This window comes from Dermacentor variabilis, chromosome 2, assembly GCF_050947875.1.
Source record: "Dermacentor variabilis isolate Ectoservices chromosome 2, ASM5094787v1, whole genome shotgun sequence".
In the NCBI taxonomy this organism is placed as follows: domain Eukaryota; kingdom Metazoa; phylum Arthropoda; class Arachnida; order Ixodida; family Ixodidae; genus Dermacentor; species Dermacentor variabilis.
Window position 1 is genome coordinate 259,005,601 of NC_134569.1, and position 23,285 is coordinate 259,028,885.

General features: G+C 47.2%; 2 protein-coding genes across 13 annotated transcripts in view; one reads left to right on the top strand and one right to left on the bottom strand.

Moving 5' to 3' along the window:
- mio (GATOR complex protein mio) overlaps nucleotides 1-23,285 on the top strand; it is a 560,893-nt gene that overhangs the window by 518,630 nt on the left and 18,978 nt on the right. For 6 of the 12 annotated variants that reach the window (XM_075682900.1, XM_075682891.1, XM_075682892.1 and 3 more), the window contains 2 exons: nucleotides 7,988-8,093; nucleotides 11,799-11,900. In XM_075682900.1, the coding sequence (XP_075539015.1) occupies nucleotides 7,988-8,093; nucleotides 11,799-11,900 (208 nt within the window). The remainder of the gene's footprint in view (nucleotides 1-7,987; nucleotides 8,094-11,798; nucleotides 11,901-23,285) is intronic. The other 6 variants (XM_075682901.1, XM_075682893.1, XM_075682903.1 and 3 more) reach the window with 1 other exon arrangement.
- LOC142573379 (uncharacterized) lies at nucleotides 2,367-6,037 on the bottom strand. The gene is made up of 3 exons (XM_075683016.1): nucleotides 5,910-6,037; nucleotides 5,402-5,789; nucleotides 2,367-2,372 (listed from the first exon to the last, which is right to left on the bottom strand). Exons 1-3 carry the CDS (start codon nucleotides 6,035-6,037, stop codon nucleotides 2,367-2,369), a joined length of 522 nt encoding a protein of 173 aa, XP_075539131.1.

Below are 23,285 nucleotides of genomic sequence, written 5' to 3' on the forward strand. Positions count from 1 at the left end.
TGTATTGACCGCATTACCCGGTCGCCAGAGGCGTTTACCATTCACGACATCAAAGTTAAACCATCGTTAAAGCTTTCCTTTTGGGATTGGTGTCATGTTTTAGCATTCCATCTACCATCACCACCAGTCGAAGTCGATAGTTTGAGTCTTCCTTTTTCAAAAAGTTCATGGCTTTGCTAGGAACTTTACAGATTCGCACCGCATCATATCATTCCTTCGTAAATGGCATGGTCCAACGTTTCCACCGGACACTGAAGGCATTCGTGAGGGCGCAACCCGACATGGTCAGCTGGACAGTTTCCATGCCTCTTGTTTTGCTTAGCCTTAAGGCAATGGTAAAGGAAGACATCCAAGTGTACACCTGCTGATTTAATCTATGGTTTATCACCCCACCTTCCTGAAGCACTATTCAACCCTACATCCACCTCGCCCTGCTCCAACCTGTCCGAGTATCCGGGGCAGTTGCGCTCCACTCTGCGCAATTTTTGTGCCCCACATCCTCTCTCACTATACCGTAATTCCCCCTACATCCTTCGTGACTTGCAGACGGCGACACATGTGTTTATCCATCGCAGTACAGTCCGGAAGCCTTTTCAGCGCCCTTACGATGGCCCTTATCGCATCATCAAGCACAATGACAAATTCTATATTATTACGTGGATAACATGTATTTACAAATTATCACTGTGTACAAAGTGACAATAGCCACAAGCAGCGGCGATTGATGCAAGGCTTTCGCGCATGCCTCTGGCCACTTCGTCGCCATCGTCTTCGTCTGGCTAACAGTAACAGCTCGTTCACTGTCTCGTGGCACTAACCTCCCTTTGCCCCCTCCCAGGACAAGAGCGCCAAACCGGTGCTTGTTATGATGGACCAGAGGGGCCCATTACGTACAGCTTAAGTCTCACTATGTGCACTATAGGAGAGGGTGGTGGCGTAGACGGCGCTGGCCGAACAACAGGTTTGATTTCGTATGTATTGTCGGTAACTTGACGTAGCACCCTGTAAGGATGATCGTAGCAGGACAATAGCTTTTCTAAGAGACCGATGCAGTGGGACGGAGACCACAGTAGCATGATGGCACCTGGGGAGTAACAAGCATCTCTGTGGCAACTGTCATACAGGGCTTTTTGGGAGGCCTGGGACACTGTGAGCCATTCGCGACTGATCTGGCGAGCTATGTCAGCATGCTATGGCATCGGGAACCTATGTAGTGGATGAGCTTGGAGTAACAGGAAGTAAAGTATCGAATGGCAGAGAAGTTTTGCGTCCATACAGAAGATAAAACATTGAGTAACCGGTGGTGTCATGTCTGGATGAGTTGTAGGCAAAACTAACATACGGCAAAGTAGTGTCCCAATCGTGGTGGTCAGCGGAGACGTACATTTATTTATTTTATTTATTTGAAAATACTGCCAGCTGCTTTTTGGCAGCCAAAGCAGGAGTGGTACATAGAAAATAAGAAGGGAAACTGTACAAGCAAAGAAAATGTCAAAATAAAATTCGAACACAGCAAGCTCACTCACAGTGCAACACATATCATACTTGTACGCTACTGCGCAGAACAATATCTCTAAAACTAATGACACGAGTTGAATAAAAATTCGGTACAAAAGGAATTGCGTGCTTCGCTCACAACTGAGAAATAGCCGATAAATAAGAGTCGACAGAACGTTTGTTCGTTACCTCTTGTGGAAGCCTGTTCCATTCTCTTATCGTTCTAGGAAAAAATGAAAATTGATAAGCGATAGTTCTAGCCCGGGGTACAATAAGGGTAAGTTCGTGCTTTCCGCGGGTACTTCTACATGTGTTAAACTGTAAGTATTTGTCAAAATTCATTTTAGTTTGGCCGTTGACTATCGTGTAAAGCATCTTCAGATGGTGTAGCTTACGGCGTTCCTCCAGTGTTGGAAGACCACACCTTGAACGGAGATCAGATAGTGACACTTGTCTTTCGTAGGCATTAAAAATAAACCTGAGTGCTCTTTTTTGTACTTTTTCCAGCCTATCTGTATCAGTCTTAGTGTGCGGCTCCCAAACGACATCACCATATTCAAGTAGAGGACGCACCAGTGAAGTATAACCAACTAGTTTTGTCTTGCTTGTACAGTGCTTCAGACGTTGCCGAAGTAACCATAGTGTTTTTGAGGCTGACGAAACTATGTTGTTAATGTGCGCACTCCATCTTAAATCGCGAGATATTTCAATCCCCAGATATTTAAACGTATCGACAAGAGTAACGCCAACGTCGTTAATTTTGTATGCATGCGATAGTGGACTCTTCTTTTTTGTTTCGGTCATTTAGGAGCACTTAGGGATATTTAGGCTCATTTTCCAGGTCTGGCACCAGTTAGACCTGGAAAATGTTAGACCTGGAAGATATGTTAGAGAATGTTAGAGAATTGCTTAAGAGTAATTTATCATGTTTAGTTTGAATGGCATGATAAACAACGCAGTCATCCGCGTAAAATCGGCATTGTACAGCAGTGTCAAGTGAGAGATCATTTAGATAAACAAGAAAAAGTAATGGTCCAAGGACGGACCCTTGACGTACGCCTGAAAGGACTGGAAGCATTGATGATTTAGAGTCACCTATTTGAACATATTGTTGGCCTTGCATTAGGTAAGAGTCAAGCCACCTCAGAATACGCTCATTTCTAAAGAGATGCTTTAGTTTTAATATCATTTTGGAATGCGACATGCGGTCAAAGGCCTTTTCAAAGTCTTGAAGGATTATGTTGACCTAGCCACTGTTATCAAGAACTGCAAACAAATCATTAGTAATGTGGAGTAACGGTGTCACTGTTCCTTTTCAAAGTCTTGAAGGATTATGTTGACCTAGCCACTGTTATCAAGAACTGCAAACAAATCATTAGTAATGTGGAGTAACGGTGTCACTGTTGAAAGGCCACACCTGAATCCGTGCTGACTGTTCATGAAAAAAATTGTTGCCTTCTAGGAAGCTGCTTAAATGTTTGAAAAGAAAATGTTCTAATACCTTGCTAGCTGTGCACAACAACGACACCGGGCGATAGTTAGTTACTGTGAGCTTATCGCCAGTCTTGTGTATTGGTATAATTTTACCTATTTTCCAGTCAGAAGGAACTTCTCCTTTCTGCAAACTTTTGCTAAAAATAATATAAAGATACTTGGCACACCACTCCGTGTATCTAAACAAAAATGCATTTGGGATTTCATCGGGTCCCGAAGATTTCCTAATGTCTAAGCTAATCAATGCTGAAAAAATAGCTTCTTCTGTGATTATTAGCTCTGGAAGTTCATACATAGTTGCGTGGCTGAAAGCTATATTGTTATCGGCACTGCGCAGAAAAACGGACGAAAAATAGTCGTCGTATGCCGTTGCTATACAAGTTGGGTCAGTGACGTCCTTATCGTGTATTTTCAATTTATTAACTGGTTCCTTCTTTTGCGTCAAGTGAAGCCAAAACTTTCTCAGATCGCTGGAAAGGAAGTTGTGCATTTTGACGTTTAAAAAAGTGAATCTGGACGATTTTATTTTTGAACGCAAATCCAATCACAGCTCAGCCAAGGTGCCGCTATCTCTCTGGTTTTTAGACGATAGTCGTTCTACGCGCCGCTTTATATGAATAATTTCGCGTGTTATCCAGGGGCTTCGACGTTTGCTCTTATGTCTTTTCAGGATATATTTATTCATGCAATGATGCACGGCACATTTGAAGTGCAGCCACAAACTATTAACACTTGTAAAGTTTCTGTGACACTGTAAAAAGATATCGTAGTCTTGTTCTAAGAAATCTAATATGCTGACATCGTCCGCATTATTAAAATCGTAGTAGGGCCTTGGCTTGCTGCGCTCAGCTTTACGCCACAGTTGGCTTTTAAAAAGGACAGAGAAATGGTCCGATATACCGGGCACGATATCGACAGTATAACCTAGTTGACTGGTGTTTTCGGATATGAAGACGAGGTCGAGAATCAAACTTGATACGGCAGTCTGGTGCGTTGGGGTATGCACTTCCTGGTGTAGATCAAAGGCATATGCGATGTCTAGCAACAGATCCGCGTGTTGGCATGTTGAAGTAGCACACATCAAGTGCCAGTCTATATTAGGCATGTTGAAGTCGCCACTCATTTTAACGCAACTGTAGTGCTTTTTGTTGTCGTACAGAAAGTCATGTAGTGCCACTAGCATAGAAATGTCAGCATTGGGTGGTCTATAGACAGCTCCGATAAGTGTGTTTTGGCCGGAAAGTTTGGCAGCTATCCACACCATTTCAATCTGCTTATTGTGTGGGACCAGTGTATACTGAGTGCCTTTCTTCATCAGAAGTGCCACACCTCCCCCTCTTGAACAGCAATCATGACGGATAATTTCATGCGTTACAGGTACATCTGCATCATCTATGCTATCGTGAAGCCAAGTCTCTGTTACCATGGCGATGTCAGGACCGTAAGCAATGAGTAAACCTTCCAGATCATCGCTTTTATTTACAATGCTTCTGGCGTTGATATTCATTAAGGATAAAGCTCTTCGGTCGTGAGAAAGTATCGGCTGCGCTGGGCGGTTGTTTGGATTGCACTGTTGGGTGCAGTCATCCCAAGAGCGTGGTTATTGCCTAGTAGACTGAACAAGTTCGTTCCGTGCCTCATTCCAAAAGTAAAGGGTTCCATTGATTCTAACCTTGTCGAAAACAAGGACGACTTTATCCCCATTGGACCTGTTTACTTTGGTACTTGCCCAAAGCTTCTTGCGGATAGACTGTACCCTAGGTGAAAAGTCCTCCGAAATACTGAATTCCGTACCTCGCAATTTACCACAGTTTTTCATAATCCTAAATTTGTCTCTCCCATCAACAAGTTTGAGAATAACTGGACGACACTTATTCTCTGTTGGCTTACCGATTCTGTGGATTCATTCAATGCCCATGTTGGGCAGCTTCAACAGGTCGTCAAGGATATCTTTCGATACTGTCCGCTCAAGAGAGGCAATATGCTCCCCTTTCGCTTCCTTTACTCCAAAAATGATGAGGTTACTACGTCTGCTTTGGTTCTCGAGGTCGTCAAACTTCAAAATTAAGCTGTCAACTGTCTCTTGCAAGGCATCAACTTTACTCATATATTTGGTGACCATTGAAGCTATGTTATCCAATTTCCTGTCAATGGCGTTCAGTTTGTCGGTAGACTCTTTAAGTTTACTGTTCGTTGTTTGCTTGAGGTCACTTATGTCGTCGCGTATGATTTTAAGAATGTCTTCAGTAGAGGGACCCGGATTAGACTCAATGTCTCCACAACACGGTAACAAATTAACAAAACATTGTTACATCATCAATGTAAGATCAAAGATGGACCGTGGGCACGGCAGAAGCAAGAGGAATACATTGTTGCTACGGTAAGAATGAACCAAATGGTCTTGCCTCACCTGCACAATAAACAAGAAGGGATTCGTGAGACGCATGGTCTTGGTGCTTCCGCCGTGCCCACTGGTCGTGATCCATGCAGTGCAGTCCCTTAAGTACACCCATGTAGGAGACGTAGATGATGTTGGTATCATGTGGACGTCTGGCGTAGCTCTCCAACCACGCAGGCTCTGTAGACAATCGTCGGCACCGTGAAACGATATGTCAAACCCGGCAACTTGATGCGCAGTCGTAGTAGCATTAGGTAGATTGTTGGTGTTCAGTTCCTCGGCCGGTACAGGTGAAGAAGTGAAAAGGACGGCCTGCACAATAAACAAGAAGGGATTCGTGAGACACATGGTCTCGGTGCTTCTGCCGTGCCCACTGGTCGTGATCCGTGCAGTGCAGTCCCTTAAGTACACCCATGTAGGAGACGTAGATGACGTTAGTATCACGTGGGCGTCTGGCGTAGCTCTCCAACTGCTCAGGCTCCATAGACAATCGTCGGCACCGTGAAATTATGTGTCAAACCCGGCAACCTGATGCGCAGTCGTAGTAGCATTAGGTAGATTGTCGGTGTTCAGTTCCTCGGCCAGTACAGGTGAAGAGGTGAAAAGGACGGCCTGCACAATAAACAAGAAGGGATTCATGAGACGCATGGTCTCGGTGCTTTCGCTGTGCCCACTCACGGCGGAAGCACCGCCGCTCACATTGCCCACTCACATTGAGAGCATATCGGTCAGAGTTCGTTTCAGGTACTCTGCGAGTCCGTTCATTTGTGGCTGATAAGCAATTGTGAGCTTGTGCCAGGTAGAGCATGAGCGAAGGATGTCCTCGATGATGCAAGACAAAAAGTACAGGCCTTGATCAGTCAGAAGCTGTCGAGGAACATCATGACTCAAGATGATGTCATGAAGAAGAAAGTCGGCGACATCCGTAGCGCAGCTAGTTGGCATGGTGTGGATTATGGCTAATCGCATCATGTAGTCCGTCGCGACAGCCACCCACTTGTTGCCTGATGTCGAGGTTGAAAAGGAACCCAGAAGGTTGACTGCAACACGAAAGAACGGTTCGGCAGCAATGTCGATAAAATGAAACAGACCGGCAGGTAGCATAGCTGGTCGCTTGCAGCACTGGTATTGGTCGCAGCTAATGACATATCATTGTGCGGAGCGGTAGAGACCATACCAAAAGAAAAAGTGCCAGACACAATCATAAGTGTGGGTGACACCAAGGTGACTTGCAGTGGGCTCATTGTGAAGCTGGCAGAAGACAGCTGACTGCAAATCGGCAGGTAAGACAAGGAGGCATTCAGGGCTGTCATGATGCATATTGTGGCAGTATAAGGTGTCGTCATGAAGGCAGAACAAGTGGAGTGAAGGGTCAGGTGTGGCAAAACTAAGACTGACAATGACAGAACGTAAAGCTGAGTCGCGGTGTTGTTCACCCAAATATTAATGAAATCCGAGATAGACAAGACGCAGGCGTCATTGTCTTGCTTGGGGACATCAGGGGAGTCCACGGGATGCCGTGACAGGCACTCGGCATCTTGAAGCTGACCAGACTTCTGTACTACTGAAAATGAGTATTCTTGCAGGCGAAGAGCCCATCGACCAAGGCGACCTGTAGGGTCTTTGAGCGAAGAAAGCCAATAGAAGGCATGATGATCAGTTATGATGGTAAAGGCAAGACCAAACAGGTAGGGATGAAATTAGGCTACAGCACAAGAGCAAGACACTCGTTCTGTGATCGAGTGAATCTTCTCCGGAGCACACAGGAGGTGGCCAGGGTAAGCAATAACATAGACGTTTCCGCCCTGACGCTGAGCGAGGATGGCACTGATTCCATGGCCACTGGCATCTGTGTGAAGTTCTGTTGGCACAATCGGATCGAAATGTGCTAAAATGGAAGTTGTAAGGGCATCGACAGTGCCAAAAAGGCAGCAGTTTGGGGCAAGCCCCATGTAAAAGCAACATCTTCTTTGAGGAGCGCAGTAAGGGGATGTGCACTGTCTGCGAAATTACAAAGGAAACGGTGGAAATAAGAGCACAATCCATTGAAGCTTCGTACGTCTTTAGACAAACAAGGGACAGCGAAACTCTTCACGGCACCAACTTTTTGAGGATCAGGCTGGACACCCACCGCATTGACGAGATGGCCAAGAATGGTTATTTCATGCCATCCAAAACGGCATTTTGAGGCGTTGAGCGGGAGGCTAGCATTGCAGAATATTTTGAGAATCAAGGTGCATGTTCCAAGTCGTCACTTGTAATTAAATTATTTAACCATCTACGTCTACAGACTTATCCATTTACTGTCTCAGTATTCCTTCTTAGTGGCAGTGAAATTTCATTATATTGAAATTGTGTGCAAATACACCTTGTTATATTGAAGTACTAAATGGTGTTCTACGGACAAGAAGTTATAAAAAGTTAAATTCTTCATTATATTGAGAATTTTGTTATATGGAAGTTCGTTCTATCGAGGCTTAATGGTACTTTACAACAAGCAGCAATAGGTATAGCATCCTCATTACAATGCACAGCTATTTTTGCCTCTTTCTTGTAGTGCAAATATTTCTTGCAAGGACCTTTCAAATATTTTTGCAGAGCAAGGGGACGAGAGTGGCAAGTTGGCGGAGTTTTCCACCTGGTTCACCTGGTGCCAGAGCTGCCGCCATGGAGGACATGCGGTGCATCTCATTGACTGGTTCCGGTGAGACATGCGTAAAATTGCAAGAATGCGCTGCTGCACTTGTAGCTTCTTAAGTTTTAGTTGGTAAGGTCATGTCGAATCAGGTGCCATTGCCATACATTGCCAACTGTCAAGGAAGCTCTCAGACACGCTCAAAAAAGTGAACTTTTCCATTTCACCACTATGCATAAAAGCCAGTCATTCAGAGCCGGTTCGATTCTGAGTGAGTTCAACTGAGTGTGAGTCTGAGTCAAGGTGAGCCAAACTTTGCTTGAGTCTGAGTGAGACCCACTGAAAGTGAGCTTGTGTCAGTGCAAATGAGTTCCAATATATCTGAATCATGTGTGATTTCAATTGTTTTTGAGTCCAGGAGACTAAGTGAGAACATGTTCCTGTTTCTGAATGAATTTGACTCTTTGTATCAATGAGTGGGGCCCACTGGAGCCAGTAATATTGAGTGAGGATGCATGAATAAACGAGTTGTGCCCAATTAAAGAGGAAATTTTTCAGATGAGCCTAGTTTAAATTGTGTAGGCACTTGGTTGCATAAGACCCTTCAGCCCACCAGTTAAACTTTATTGCCACGATACATGTTTTTACAGCATTCAACATGTGCACTAACCCTCACCCACCACTGTACCCTTATACATGCCACTCCCACTCACATTGTCTCTTTCATCTTCAACTGAGCTGGCTAAAACTTTATGGGTCACGAAATCACAGAATGGTGCTCACATTCAGTGTAGTTCACAAAATCACAGACTTGCACAGGTTTATGGAATTTGGAGCTCCGGGTTGTGGGTTGGCAAACTCATACTCACGTAGACTGAAAATTATCAGCTTATTGTTATGATATTCACTGATATTTGTTCAATTAACCCGCCGGCTACCGAATATTACACGAACCAGTCCATACTAATAATTATTTCTCGTATAGGCGTTACACCAATTTCCACTGCCCATTTTCTGAAAATATTAAATAAAAATTTTTTCAAATATAAACTCTGCTGTTGTGGACAAGAAGTGCGATCTATTGACAACATTCTAAAACTAGTCGACCATATATTGCTGGCCGCACCATCTATGAATAGCTTGAAACCAACCATACCTCCCACGTGGCAAATCGCCGGCTTTGGCAATATGGCCCCTGTTGTTGTGCCTGGCCTTTCACTGACTTTCATAGCCAATTGATTAAGAGTCACATCTGTATGCAGTAGCATTAAAATTGACAGGCTGGGTTGGCCTGCTGCACGCGCAGCAGATTCGTGTGCATGGGTGAGTGTTGGCATAAAACCACTGGTGCAACATGTAGGGATATATGAGTAGTAGCATGTAATTGTTATGCAAGTACAAAGCACAGTGTCAGGAGTTGAACTACTGTGCAGGTACCGTACTGTAAAATTGCCTCAAATTGTGACTTCACTGCGTGAGAACATGGTGTGTTACAAGCAACGTTCATTACAGTTTTAGTGGGAAGTGCTGTGGTCACTCTGGTTTCTTCTTCTAGTTTGATCTTCAGTATATCGGGAGTCAGCATAGTCATCGAGTCTTTCTCCTCTGTTTATGCAACTGCACACCCGCACTTGTCCTTTGTTGAGGACCTCTAAATTGGATAGCTTCATGCTTATACTGTGAGATGTGCTTATCACGGACAGTGCACGCTTATTCTGCAATTCCTGCAAGTGGGGTCCATAGACCAAGCAAACTCCCTTGGTTCAGTCACCTGGTGTGAATAGCTTGGTTCTTTCAAAAAACAACATTTCATATGTGGTTGTAAATGGTTGAACAAATTGCTTCATGGAAGAGTTCATGAGCAGCCTCTCACTACTAGCAGGCAAAGATGGCACACAGAACAAAATAATATTTAATGCAGTAAAACCTTGTTAATTCGGATTTCATGGGGCCGAACGAAATGTCCGACTGAACCAAATGTCAAATTATCGAGGGTATCAGAAAAACCATCAACAAATGCTTACCACATCAACATGATTTTATTTAATGAATGTACAAGCCAGTCCTGTTTCTATATTGCAAAAAAAGCAGTGTGGAAGCTGCAATTTTCGTAATCTCATGGCTAATTAGCACTCATACCAGTGAAGGCCTCATGACTTCTTTCCCAGCACGGCTGCAGCGCACGTCTTCATCTGAGACAGGCTTTTTCCCAGTGAACCATTTATGTCCCGTAGGTATCTATATTTCTGTAAACAACATTACAAATACGTACTATGGGTAATCTAAGTCCCATCCAGATCACGTTGAAGGGATGTCACAGCTGGACATAAGTGATCTCTAATAGATGTTCCTTTTAGGGATACAAGAGCTTCATAGAACATTAATGGAGCTTTCTTGTTCACGCTATAGTGACCTGCATACCTGCAAGTGCCACAGCACATGTACTGTCGAATACAAATGAAATGCGAAGAGCAGAGTGTGTGGCCGAAGCATAACTGAACACATAGTGTGCGGCGTCAGCCGGCCACCATTGTACAGATGCATGTGCCCGTGGTTTTGACGCGGAATGCGGAGCTGCTTGTCCTAGTGCAATTACGTCACCTGTATTTTGTTTGAAGCTTGTATTCTCACCCTGCCATTGTAGTGCCATTCCTATCTGCGATTACTGTTAAGGTGGCTAGCACTGTTGTTGCTCCTCCAGTGCAATACATTTTTGGTGCTATTCAAATTACGATTAGACACTGGCAGCTTTGATAGTGGTAATAAAAGCAAAGCAGCGGACGTTAAGAAACTTGGTGCATGCCAGCTATATCATGCTACAAATGTGGTGATGGTGCTAGCCACCATAAGAGTGTACTGCCAGGTAGGAATGGCACTGCCGCGGAGAGATGAGAAAACAACTTTCGAACAAAACAAGGGGGACATTTATCATAGTAGGGCGAGCAGAGCTGCACTCTGCGCAAGAACCCCAAGCTCACGCACGTGCACAATGACTGGCCGACAACATAAATTGTACCTTTAGTTGCGCTTTGGCCAGTCGCTTTGCTGTTTGCATTTCTTTTGTCCTCAATGGTACATCTGCTGAGGCACACTAATGCCACTGTTACCACCATTGTCGGCAAGTAGCTGGTGACCTTGTTTGAAATGTTTTATTAACATGCAAACATATAAATGTCAAAATATAAGTTGCAACACTTGTGGGTATCTTTGTTATTAGGGAAAAATCCTTAAATGGCTCATTGGTAGAAAGACCCAATGTCCAGCGTTATAGCACAAAAATGGCACAAAGATTGGGGTTCGAAACCTTGATCTTTAGTGTTCAATAGGGCGAAGCGAATGAAGGCACTCTTCGTTAAGACAGAGTTAATTAGGACACTCTAACCCACAACCTTTGGTGGGAGTCGAACCCACTTGGAAATATGGGCAAACCAGCCATATCTCGAAGTAGGATTCCACTTGACAATGCAAAGGTCGAGAATGGAACTCTTGAGCTTTGGTGGGAGACGGACCCTCATCCTTTGGTGGGAGTCAAACACAGAACCTTTGGTGTTAATTAAGGCTAAGTTAAGGCACTCGAACCCCCAACCCAACATGGAGATATGGGCAATGCGGCCATATCTCTAAGTTGGATTCCAGTTGACATCTGCTAAAAAGGCAATACGATTACAGCAGTTTGAACACCTTTCCTCTCTCGACGACCCGTTCTTGATCCGCAAACCGAAGAAGTTATTGCAGTGCCAAAGAGTAGCCCACGGATGTCTTGTTTTTCAATAGACGTGAAGGACCTCTTCCAAAGTGTCCCAAGGCCAGTGGTGGTACAAGTGGTAGAAGCCATCGACAAGTTCGGCTACACCAAATTTCAGGATGTGTTCAAGGGCAGTATTTCCAGTTTTGTGAACTTGCTAAAACTGTATCTACAGGCTGCATTTATAGAATACGGTGATGGTGTGTGTGAGCAAGAGGAGGGTATCATTATTGGTTCCTGTATAGCTCCTATGCTTTCGGACTTATTTTTGAGTGAGAGACAGAAAACTTGCCATCTTGTTTGAGGAAACTAACATAATTACCTGTTTTAAATATGTTAACGCTTATTTAATGTGCATGAGAGAAAACTAGAACGAACCAGTTAGAATAGACACTGTTATCGGCATGTTCGAGAAAGCGCATGAAGGTCTAGAATTCACGTATGGGACTCCTACCGAAGGGCGATTGCAGTACCTTGACATAAACATAAGACTCAGCGGCTCCCACACGTGCTGGTGCTACAAAACTAGAGGAGAGAAAGAAATCTTGTGATATGACTCTTGCCATTAAAAAATCATAACAAGAGGCATCGCCAAGGCTTGTGTCAGTCAAGCAGTTGAAAAATCATGCGACTGTGCTGCAGGGGAGAGCATTGATTTGCAAGTAAGCCACTTTAAAAACAGTGGGTACCCCAAAAGCATGGTGGTGCAAATCTGTGAAGACATATTGCCAGAAATCAGGGCAAACATAAAAAGGCAAAAAACACCGGAGAAAGACAAATTGAAAAAATGCATGGTGTTGCCTTACATTCATGGACTGTCACATAGAACAAAAAAGACAGGCGAACACCATGACGTTGAAGTACTGTTCTCCACTCTGCAAAAACTAAAAGGCATGTGCAAGAGGGTGAACACAGGATCCAAAGAAAGAAAAACAAGTGCTACATTCTGTCAGACCAAACGCATGAAAAAAGTATGTGGAATGTGCTAATTCAGTGGTTTACCAAACCCCATTGGATTGCGGGAAAGTGTACATTGGGCAAACCAGGAACTGTCTAAACGACAGGTTACAGGAGCGCAAATACACGTGCCAGCTCCTGACAGTGGCTAGCAACTTGGCTGCACACTGCAAACAGTGCAAATGCTCTGTGCTACTAGAAAGCACCACTGCCATTGGCACATAAAAAACAAAAATGGAGTGAGAAATATGGGAAGCACTTGTGATAGCAAAAGAAAAAGAAGCGCGTAAGCACTCTGTCCATCATGCTTATCGAAGCTGAGGTCGAGTTTGCCAGGGCGAATGGGTGCAAGTGAACAATATTTTTCCGGCCCACCGCATCATCACATGTCGTCACCTTGTCATATCTTTTTGTATCTCCCTTCCCTCACATCACTTGTGCCTAAGCGTGTTCTTTAACAGTATTAAACAAAGTTGGTAGTTTGTGCTATGTACATCCATGTTTTGTTCCATATGTTCGTCCATTAGTTCCATCAGTGTAACACTAAGCGCAATACAATCATGAACGTCCACCAACTAGTCCCATTCATTGCTTTACTAAATTGGCTTAGGTTGTCCAGGATGCTGTCAGAGCGCAGCTCCAACAAACTGAAACACATTGTGAAATCTTTTTCTAGACCAAGAATAAACTGATATAACAGGCTAGAAGGGTAAAGCAGTGCACCATTGTCCTTCATGCGTGTTAACTGTGCTAGGTTCAGATTTTCAGGTGACTTCTTTTGCATAAGAAAACTTTCAAGCACACTTCGCAGCTTGTCTTCAGTAGGCTCATGCAGAATATATCTGGCTTGAATATATCTTGCAATATATGTGCAGAATATACCTGGCAAGATATATTAATGCAGAAAACAGTGTGTGAGTCCGTCCTCCGTTTCAGCATGTCGTGAACTACATGTCCTCGCAATTCTAAATGTCTGCAAGGCACTCCAGTAATTTTATAGAACAAACCGGTACATGGGCAGTCGTAACTTCGCGGCTGTCGACTCAGCAGTTCGCGAGACACGGGAGTCGGGCAGCCGTGCCCATATGTGCAAAGGCGCGATAGTGCCACGGGAAACCCTAGCGATGATCTGTGGTGTTCCTGACTGCCGAGAGAGGCGGCGCAACCTTCCGGTCGTGCCACTAGAGTATGTTCTAGTTCACCACACCGTACACTTGCGTCAACGTGCGTGCTGATTTGATACCCATGGCGATGTGAAGTCGAAGATATTGCGAGTTCAAGCTTCTTTTTCTTTGTGATCTGTCCAAATATATCAGCAAGTTAAAAATCACGTGTTTTTAACACTCTGCTAATAGATATAATTGCAAAAAAAATTGGTTATGTATAAGCAAAAAAATGCCGTAACTGAAACCGAAAGTTTTAGATTTTGACATGCTGGTGTCCAGCAGTGTGTGGAGAAGTCATGCAATATTGCTACTGTTAACTACATTACAAAAAATAAATGCGGTCATAACTGAAATTCTGGGCCTTAATAATTTACCTTGAATCTTTTCAAGATAAACAGATGGATGTTTCGCAATTCAGGAACATATTCTCCATCTTGTAGGATCTCGAACATGTACATGACGGGGAAAAACAAAGCAAATGCCGGGCCACAGTGCTGCAACAGACAACAGTGTGATTATTCCATCCTCAGGATCTCATTGTTAGGCATTAGAGACAATTTGCTTGTATTCCTATGGCATGGTGCATTCATCTAATCACATTGCACAATGTACGATCAAGGCACGGAAACTTTGGATGTGCAAGAGATGTCCGAATCACAAAGACATTCGATGTCCTTTGGATGACCCTTGACTGCCATGTACTAGTGGAACATATTGTTACAATGGGGTGCGTTTATTTAAAGATGAATTGATGAAAAGAGGCAGCACTGTGTGGGGTTCTCACCCGTGCTCTTAGGACAAAGGAATGACAACACAGTAGTGCAAACAATCACAAGGGCATTATTGCACCTTTCATAGACATAGCCGAGTTGCTATCCACAAAACATGCCGATGGGGGTGCGACAAATTGCGGAAGCCCGACTCACCATGACCGGATAACGAGCGAATATGTTCGCCCATGCTGGACACCAACGCCTGGTCCTTTGTGCATACGGTCACGTGAACGGTTGCGCGTTCGAACGATCTTGTTCATCCATTCCGGGGTAGGCCTCATGAGACGGTCTCGCAGAAGCACAGATCTGCGCATGCACAGAACATCCGCGCCGCTTGCTGATCCCAAGCCAAAGAGGAAGAGCTTACTCCTTTCCGCGCCCAAGTAACCCCACTGTTAGGGGGCATTAGCAGAGCCACACTCGTGCCATCTCTCGCAATGTGCTTCAACCGCACCGATTGCCACAGGCACCAAGCCACACGGCGAAGCCGAAATACAGGAGACGGGAGCTATGCTGGAAAACAACATATCAGAAGACGCGTGGGAGTCTCGCATCCCCACATCCCCCCCAACCTTAAACCACTACATATTTCGGCGAAACATGTCAGACGTTCTAACATCAATGCATGCTTTGCGAACAAGGTAATGCATGCAAAAGTGGCCGTGCCGAGGAAATGTCCGCATGCTGTCCATAACATGCGAGCCGACATTGTCCTTGGGGTACACCGCTGGCGTCGACTGGTCACAGCAGCAGCTGTGCAGACTCAATGGCATGATTCCAGGCCAGGACTCCGAAAACGGCAACGCAGCAGTCGGTACAAGCAAGCCGTGGTAGCTGTCTGTGATCGCCGGCTCTTTTCTCTGCCGCTGAGGGTTACGAGCTGGATACAGGCGGCTGCCAAAGTCGCTGCACCGAACTGGCCACAGCATCACCATTGCCCGGGGTGGCTCGATCGTAGTCCGGGTCAATAGGGCAGACGATGTGCAGGTGACAACAAACCAGGGGCGACTCCACTCACGCTGTACACTCAACGCACTCGGCAAACACTAAAGTAGTGTAAGGGAGAGGAATTCTGCTTGCGCATCGCCCACGTAGTACAATGTTAAACTCGGCTAGCAAATGATCGGGCGGCTACTCAGATGCTAAGTTCACGAGAACGAAGCTCACTTCCTTGAGTCGAACATGTAATTTCAATTCGTACGAGGCTAACTAGAATGAGGGAAGCAATTAAAGTGCAACACCTCAACGCCACGGTCCACCAGGTTGTGTCTCTCCACGTGCGACAGGCAGCTTTGTGAAGCCTTAGGCCTAAAGCGTTCCTACCCTGGCAACAACCGGCATCCAAAAAATAACGCTGAAAATGGGCGCAAAACAGGCAGCCGCGAAGAGACGTCAGCTCTGTTAAGTGGTCCTGCCCTGCTCGGTGCACACAGCATCCGAGTTGACGGCGCCCACCATCCCAGACGGTGTCAAAGTGCCCGGTGCCAGGCCGCAATACCAGTCAGCCGGTAGCAGCACCCGTGGCCCGTGGCCACCCGGCTCCCAGAGCCGCGACTTCATCAGAGTCAAAGAGATAGAAGCTATTTACATAAGAAATTCGGACCACCCACGAGGCTTCCGTACTCACTCGCTTCAGGCTGGCGAATGCTCCGTGAGTCCTAAGCCTCGCTCTCCCAGGATGTAAACCACGTGGCTCTCATACCGACGAATGACATTAAAAAAACACTCGTGAAAAGGCTTAGCATGTTGAAAAGTTCAAATGCACTACAACCACCATCGCCTCGCTGAGGAAAGCACGCCGCTGATGCTAGAGATAAAAATCCACGCTAGCCCTACGCTTCGGTTCAAACAAAGGTCTCGAACGAAACAAAACTGTTAAAACTATCGTCCGATGCCCCAAGAGCCCTACGTTGGGCAACCAGATGTGGGGGTCTCACCCGTGCTCTTGGGACAAAGGAATGACAACACAGTAGTGCAAACAATCAAAAGGGCATTTATTGCACCTTTCATAGACTAATGCCTGCTAGCCAAGTTGCTATCCACAAAACATGCCAATGGGCACACGACAAATTGTGAAACTGGCAAGCACAGAGACGCAACAGCTCTTCGACTACGACAGCCACGAACTGTCGACCACGATCACTCACAATAACATGAGGGTGTCCATGACGCAGTACAACGGCGGACTGGAGGAAGCTTGAAACATCAAGAGCCGTGGCCGTTGGCATTGCTGCGGTTTCAGCATAACGCGTCAGATGGTCGACGCAGACTATAATCGAGCAGTTTTCGTTTGTTGAGCGCAGGAATGGGCCGAGTAGGTCCACTCCAACCATTTCGAAAAGAGATGAAGGTGGCGCCACAAGGTGAAGGAGTCTGACCGGAGCAGTATTAGGGCGCTTGAATTGTTGGCAGTTGGTACAACTTGCCACATACTTTTCTATATTCTGTCGTATACTAGTCTAGTAGAATCGGCCCCGAATCTGGTGGTATGTTCTGGTGAAACCTAGGTGCCCAGCGGTTGAATTGTCATGCATAGCACGGAGCACGTGGGTTCTCAAATTCTTAGGGACCACTAATAGGAGGCGGGTGCTGGCAGCCCCATAATTCTTCTTGTAGAGCAGGCCATCTTGGATGACAAAGCCATTTTTACCTGTTGGTTGAGCAGCTGAGGCGAAGAGGGCATCCAGGCTGTGGTCGTCACGCGGCTCTTCCCAGAAAGTGGCCAGGTCGGGAAAAAGAATGTCGTCTGTGATGTGTGGTGCACGACACGGTGCGGTGATTGGGACGGTCAGGAGCAGACGACAATGAGTGCACGTGCGCCAAGGCGGATTCCGTGCTGAAGAAGGAAAACGACGCCGAAGAGCGTCCGGCACGAGAACGCGCGGCGCATGAAAAACAACAAAAACAAAAGCAAACCAATTAGAAAAGACCACGGGGCGTCAGTCAGCCAATCCGAGAATGCCAAATCGGCCAGACAAGAAGAAAAAGCGTGATGCGCTGGCAGAAGGGGAGGACACGCAGGGAGACACCGGGGAGACGCCAGGAGAGTCCCAGGAAGCAACGGCAGGAGGAGGTCAACCAACGGAGTGGGCGTTGAAGACGGGCCGTCGGGTTCCCGACCCGAGCCCACCAGGACTTCACCCGACCGGGGCCTCCTGCCAACCTGTTCCTGTGCGTCGCCCGTCTACCTGAGCGTGCCGCCAGCTCCTCAAGGCCGGTGAGCTTCTGCGCCAGTGAGCAGGACGAGAACAGTCGGGCTACGGGCCCGAGTTCTACGCCAGCTGCCCGGCCAGAACGCCGCCCCGTCTGTCGTGCCGCCTGCTGCCCGAGGCCGGCGTTCGAGCTTCTGCGCCCGTGGGCGAGACGAGAACAGTCGGGCTTCGGGCCCGAGTTCTACGCCAGCTGCCTGGCCAGAACGCCGCCGCCGTCTACTCCTGCCACCAAGCCGCCCGCTTTACCTCACCTAGCCAGAGCTGGCGCGCTCCGGTCGGTCAGCTTACGCCGCGACCTATGGTGAGACCGGCGCCACTCCTTTTGCCAGCTTGTCGCCGCGTCGCCGCGTCGAGACTGTTACGCGTCCCTGTACTCGTGGCAAGCCCGGACTCGCGCACCCGTTAACCACATGCAAGCCCTATGTGTGTTCTTTGCCGCAATGTCTTCTTGAGTGTTTATTTTAGGTATGCTTTCTATTTTCTTCTATTTGCTTTATGCCTCTTTTTAGTTTGATTAAAAGTCTTTGTGTGTGTGTTCCAACCAACGGCTTTGTCCTCAATTGGGTTCTCGGAGGCTGCGCCTAAGAGAACCAACCGAACCATTGAGTACACGAACCTTTGCCCCATATTAGGGTCATCACATCGTCGATGGCAGCCAGAAAGTCATCGAAATTGTCGGCGTCACATGCACTTGTTGGTAGAGGGAGCCTCAGAAGGCAGTCGGTGTCTGCATGATGTCGACCACTCTTATAACGGACTGCAAAGTCAAATACCTGCAAACGTAGCGTGTTGTAGCAGAGGGGTCAAAATGGCGAAGTAGGGTCTGGAAGAGAGCAGGAACTTCAGTTGACAAAACGAGGAATCGCAATTTGCTGTCCAGGTGAAAGGGTTATCCTTGCGCAGCAATGAAGTCATAGGGTAGGCAGTATTGGCAAAGTTGGGCACAAAACGTTAGAAGTATGAGCAAAGACCCAAGAAGCTCCTCAGTTCGCATTGTGAATGTGGTTGTTTAAAGCTGCTAACTGCAGCAACCTTCTGTGGGTCTGGTTACACCACCTGCTTGTCCAATAGATGTCCAAGTACTGGCGCCTCTCGTTGGCAAAGTGACTTTTCTTGAAGTTGAGGGTAAGGGCAGCTTGTTCAAGGCACGTCAGAACAACGTCCAGTCGATGGTTGTGCTCTGCAAAAGTGCGGCCACGAAGGGCGACGTCGTCTAGATAACATAAACAAACCTCCCATTTCAGGCGGCGCAGTACCGTGTCCATAAACCTTTCAAATGTTGCAGGTGCATTGCACAAACCATACGGTATGACGTTGAATTCAAATACACTCGCTGACCGTTTATTCGGACCTCACAGGGACTGTGGAAATGTCCAAATAAACAGGTGTCCGAAAAAGCAGATTAAGAAAAAAAAAGAAATCCTCTATTTCCACGCACTTATTCAGGCTCAGCAGTAGGCTTGAAGAAATCGCGAATGCGCCATTGCACGCTGTTCCGTTTACGCGCAATCAGATAAGCCTGAATCTCGGAGAGGGTCGTACGGTCACTATAAGCGGCTGAAAGCACAGTCACTGCTTGTACATGCTCAGCATGTGACGGCAGCGTAGCACATGGTGCGTCATCTTCCGACTCGGAGTCATTGTGCGGCGGTGCAGCAGAAACCTGATGAATGATCTCGGCATTGTCGAGTTCTGCGCATGTCAGCACAGCAGTGTCAGCATCTGTGAAACTGTCAAATGAGACGGTGTCCGGAACCACTGCACAGGTCTCAGCAGAACATTTTCGGTGTCAGTAGGGTGCACATCGGAAGGTGACAAATCCTAGGCCTCCTGGCACCTGCTTGCCGGCATTCCCCAGCGCAGTCTGCGCGGGCACTGTCGGCACCATTAGACACTTGACGCGATGTTTCAGTATGCCGCGTTGCATCACCGCAACCTCGACACAGCACACAAAGCAAACATCACCACGCCATCACACCGATACCAGTCGCACAAATGAAAAACGTGGCCTACTCGCAGCGTCGTGTACGAAGAAAGAAACAAATCAGCTGCTGAATTGTCTTGACATGGCTTACTAAGCTGAGGCCGGAACTGCTGTAGCCATGAACCAGGCAGAAACGATGATGATGAGCGGGGATGTGCAGTAGCGCCACTTCGTGGGGTAGCAAGGAGGCTCCATTCAAAACAAAAATGGCGTTCAGCAAGCCGAACCGTGCACCGGTCAGAGTCAGTGCATGGTGCTCTCGATCGAGTTGGCTCAAGGAGTGTCCGAAAAATCAGACGAGAGGTTGCAAGGTGTCCGAACTTTCGGCATTTGTTAGACATTATGTTTTATGGGGAGAATGGCGGTGCCGCGAAGCAGACCGAATATTCGAGCGTGTCCGAATTTTTGGAGTCCGAAAAATCAGTTGGCGACTGTAAAACCGTCTGGGGTCACAAAAGCGGTTTTCTCTTTGTCAGCTGAATACATGGGTGTCTGCCAGTAGCCCGATCAGAGGTCTATAGATGAGAAGTAGGATGCAGAATGAAGGCAGTCAATAACATCATCGATCCGGGGAAGTGCATAAACATCCTTTCTCGTCACAGAATTGAGATGACGGTAGTTGACACAAAACCTCTAGGACCCATCTTTCTTTTTCACGAGGATGACCAGTGCAGCCCAAAAGCGAGAGCAATCTTGGCAATGATGCCCTTGGCTAGCATGTCGTCGACCTGATGAGCAATGATTTTGCGCTCTGACCCGGAAACGCGGTAAGGCTTCTGCCTGATGGGATGCGAGGACCCCGTGTCGATCCTGTGGCGAACCCACGTAGTTCGAACGCAAACTTTGTTAGCATTCTGCGCGAAATCAAATAATGACGCATGCTTGCTAAGGATGCTGACCAGGGCTTGACGCTTCTCTGAAGACAGTGACTTGTTGATCATTTTTAAAAAACGCGACGAGTCTTCAAGGATACCGCAGTCAGCCCCATGCTCTCGGTATTCGTGTGCGCCTATGATGAGACTGGTATCCACTTCAAGAGAGGCAAGTCGCATATTGCTGGGTAGCACAACAGACTGGGAGGCTAAATTTGACACCCATTGTAGTTGTTCCGCAGGCCACAGAGAGGACGCATCGAGGTACGAGCACACTTTTCTTCACAACCATTGAAGGCACAGGCTCAACAATTGCATCTAATGTACCGGCGTCAACACCGTAAGCAGCAACTCGAATTCTGGATAAGGAATGTGCCGGTAAGACAGCATCTTCAATGACGGCGAGAGCACATGAACAGGTAGCAGGTTGGTCGGCAAGTGGAGACAGGAAAAGCTCGCCAGTACCGCAGTCAACAGTGGCACTGCACTGTTGTAGGAAATCAAAGCCAAGAATTACGTTGTTAGTGGATTGAGCAAACGCTGCAAATTTGCCTTGGTAAACGTTATCGCAGAAATAAATGTTTGTGGTGCACACACCAATAGGTCGGCGCAACTCTCCACTCAAAGCATGAAATGCATTAGTGTTATCCCAGCAAAACATCACTTTAGGCCTATTCGGGTTTTGAAATCCAGGCTAATAACAGACACTCGCCCCTGTGTCCACCAAGGCCAACGTAGCAACATTGTTCACTAAAACACGAATCTTGTTATGACACATGGTGACTGGAGGAGGCATAGGGGCGTGTAGTTGATGATGGCTGGTGACTTCACCTCCATTGGTCGCGCCACCTAGTTTCCTGGCGGGGGCGATGTGAGTCGTCGTCGTGGAGATGGAGACCTACACTGGCGTGAAGGTGGCGGGGTCAAGCTCCGCACAGAAGCTGGTGAGTTGCTACGGTAATTCACCTGGTGGTTTGTCCTGCTATCGGAGTCAGAAGGCCAGCGTGTCCCGTCACCGTGCCAATTGCTACGCCGATAAAAAGTGCGCGGTCGCCCATGGGACGGTGGTGACACGCGACGGTGATGAGGACAAAATCTGCCAATGTGACCGCGAATATCACATTGGAAGCAGATGGGGCACTCATGGGACGCACTGAAATTGTCAGTAGCAAGATAACTGGCTCGGCCATCTCACTCTTGGGAAACTGCAGGTGGTCTGGTTGAGTAACCGTCGTGGAACTGATAACTGGGATGCACGTTCATAGTAGGGTTTCGCGCTCTTGAACGAGGAGCGAAGTTGTAGGCATCTACGGATGCGGTGTTAATAGACGTCTCATGGATGTTGCAGTGAGAAAAGGGCGCTCGAGCCCGCGCAGTCGAGAGGGAAGCCGCCTCACGTCAGTCAAGCTCTTCGTGCACCACTTGCCGAATAACTGATGCAAGGTCGGATGGAGCTGGGACCACGCCAACACTGGCGACATTAGTTACGTTGGCCAGGCGGCCGAACTTCGGTGTGATACACCGAGCTTTCAAGGCTTCAAATGTATGGCAGTGCCAAATGATGTCACTTACGGAGTCTGGACTGTCTTTTCCGATGAGGAACTGGTTCACATCTTCAGCGATCCCTTTTAAAAGATGACCAACTTTGTCCTCTTCTGTCATCTGAGGGTCCAGGGCCTTGCACAACGTCAGCACTTCCTCGATGTACGTCGTGCAGGTTTCGCCGGGAACTTGGGTATGCTGCATTAGGGTTTGCTCTGCACGGTTCTTTTTAGCTGCTGGATCTCCGAAGCACTTCCTAATTTCATCTACGAACTTTTCCCACGTCGTCATGCTATCTTCGTGGTTTTCAAGCCACACAGGTGCAGTTCCCTTGAGGAAGAAGGCAACATGGTTAAGCTGTGCGGTGGCGTTCCAGCCATTGAACTGACTTGCGCATTGGTAAGAGCTGAGCCATCCGTCCATGTTTTCCCCGGCATTTCAAGCGAAGGTTCATGGTTCGATGTAGGGTTGCTTTAGGTAACTGGATGAAGGGGGCGGGTTGTCGCCGTCGGAAGCCATCTGTGGTGGCAGACCGGCAATTCAGCGAATTCAGTGAAGCTCCACAGATTGCGTTTCTGCGGGCGGTTCGTCGTCATTCTTCAGGGGCGCCATTGTTTTACCCTGCACCTTCACCAATACTGTTACGATGGGACAGACAGACAGACAATGAACTTTTATTCAGGTCCTGAGGGACTAGCCGGTGGAGACCCGTTGGGGCCCCCGGATCGCCGCTGGCTGCTCCCATGTCGGAATGGGCCAGCGGCGAGCCGGGGGCCCATTGCTCCTCGCTCCTCGTTCAAGAGCGCGAAACCCTACTATGAACGTGCATCCCAGTTATCAGTTCCACGACGGTTACTCAACCAGACCTCCTGCAGTTTCCCAAGAGTGAGATGGCCGAGCCAGTTATCTTGCTACTGACGATGGGATGTGTTTATTTAAAGATGAATTGATGAAAAGGGGCCGCACCGACACCAAGCCACAGCAAAGACAAGCGCACTTCATTTTCCTCT

Excerpts from the sequence above, each read along its gene's own strand:
- LOC142573379 (XM_075683016.1), bottom strand. The coding sequence starts at position 6,037 with ATGCGTCTCATGAATCCCTTCTTGTTTATTGTGCAGGCCGTCCTTTTC. Across the intron at positions 5,790-5,909 it reads ACTGCGCATCAGGTTGCCGG|GGACTGCACTGCACGGATCA; the intron begins GTTTGACACATA and ends GGTGTACTTAAG.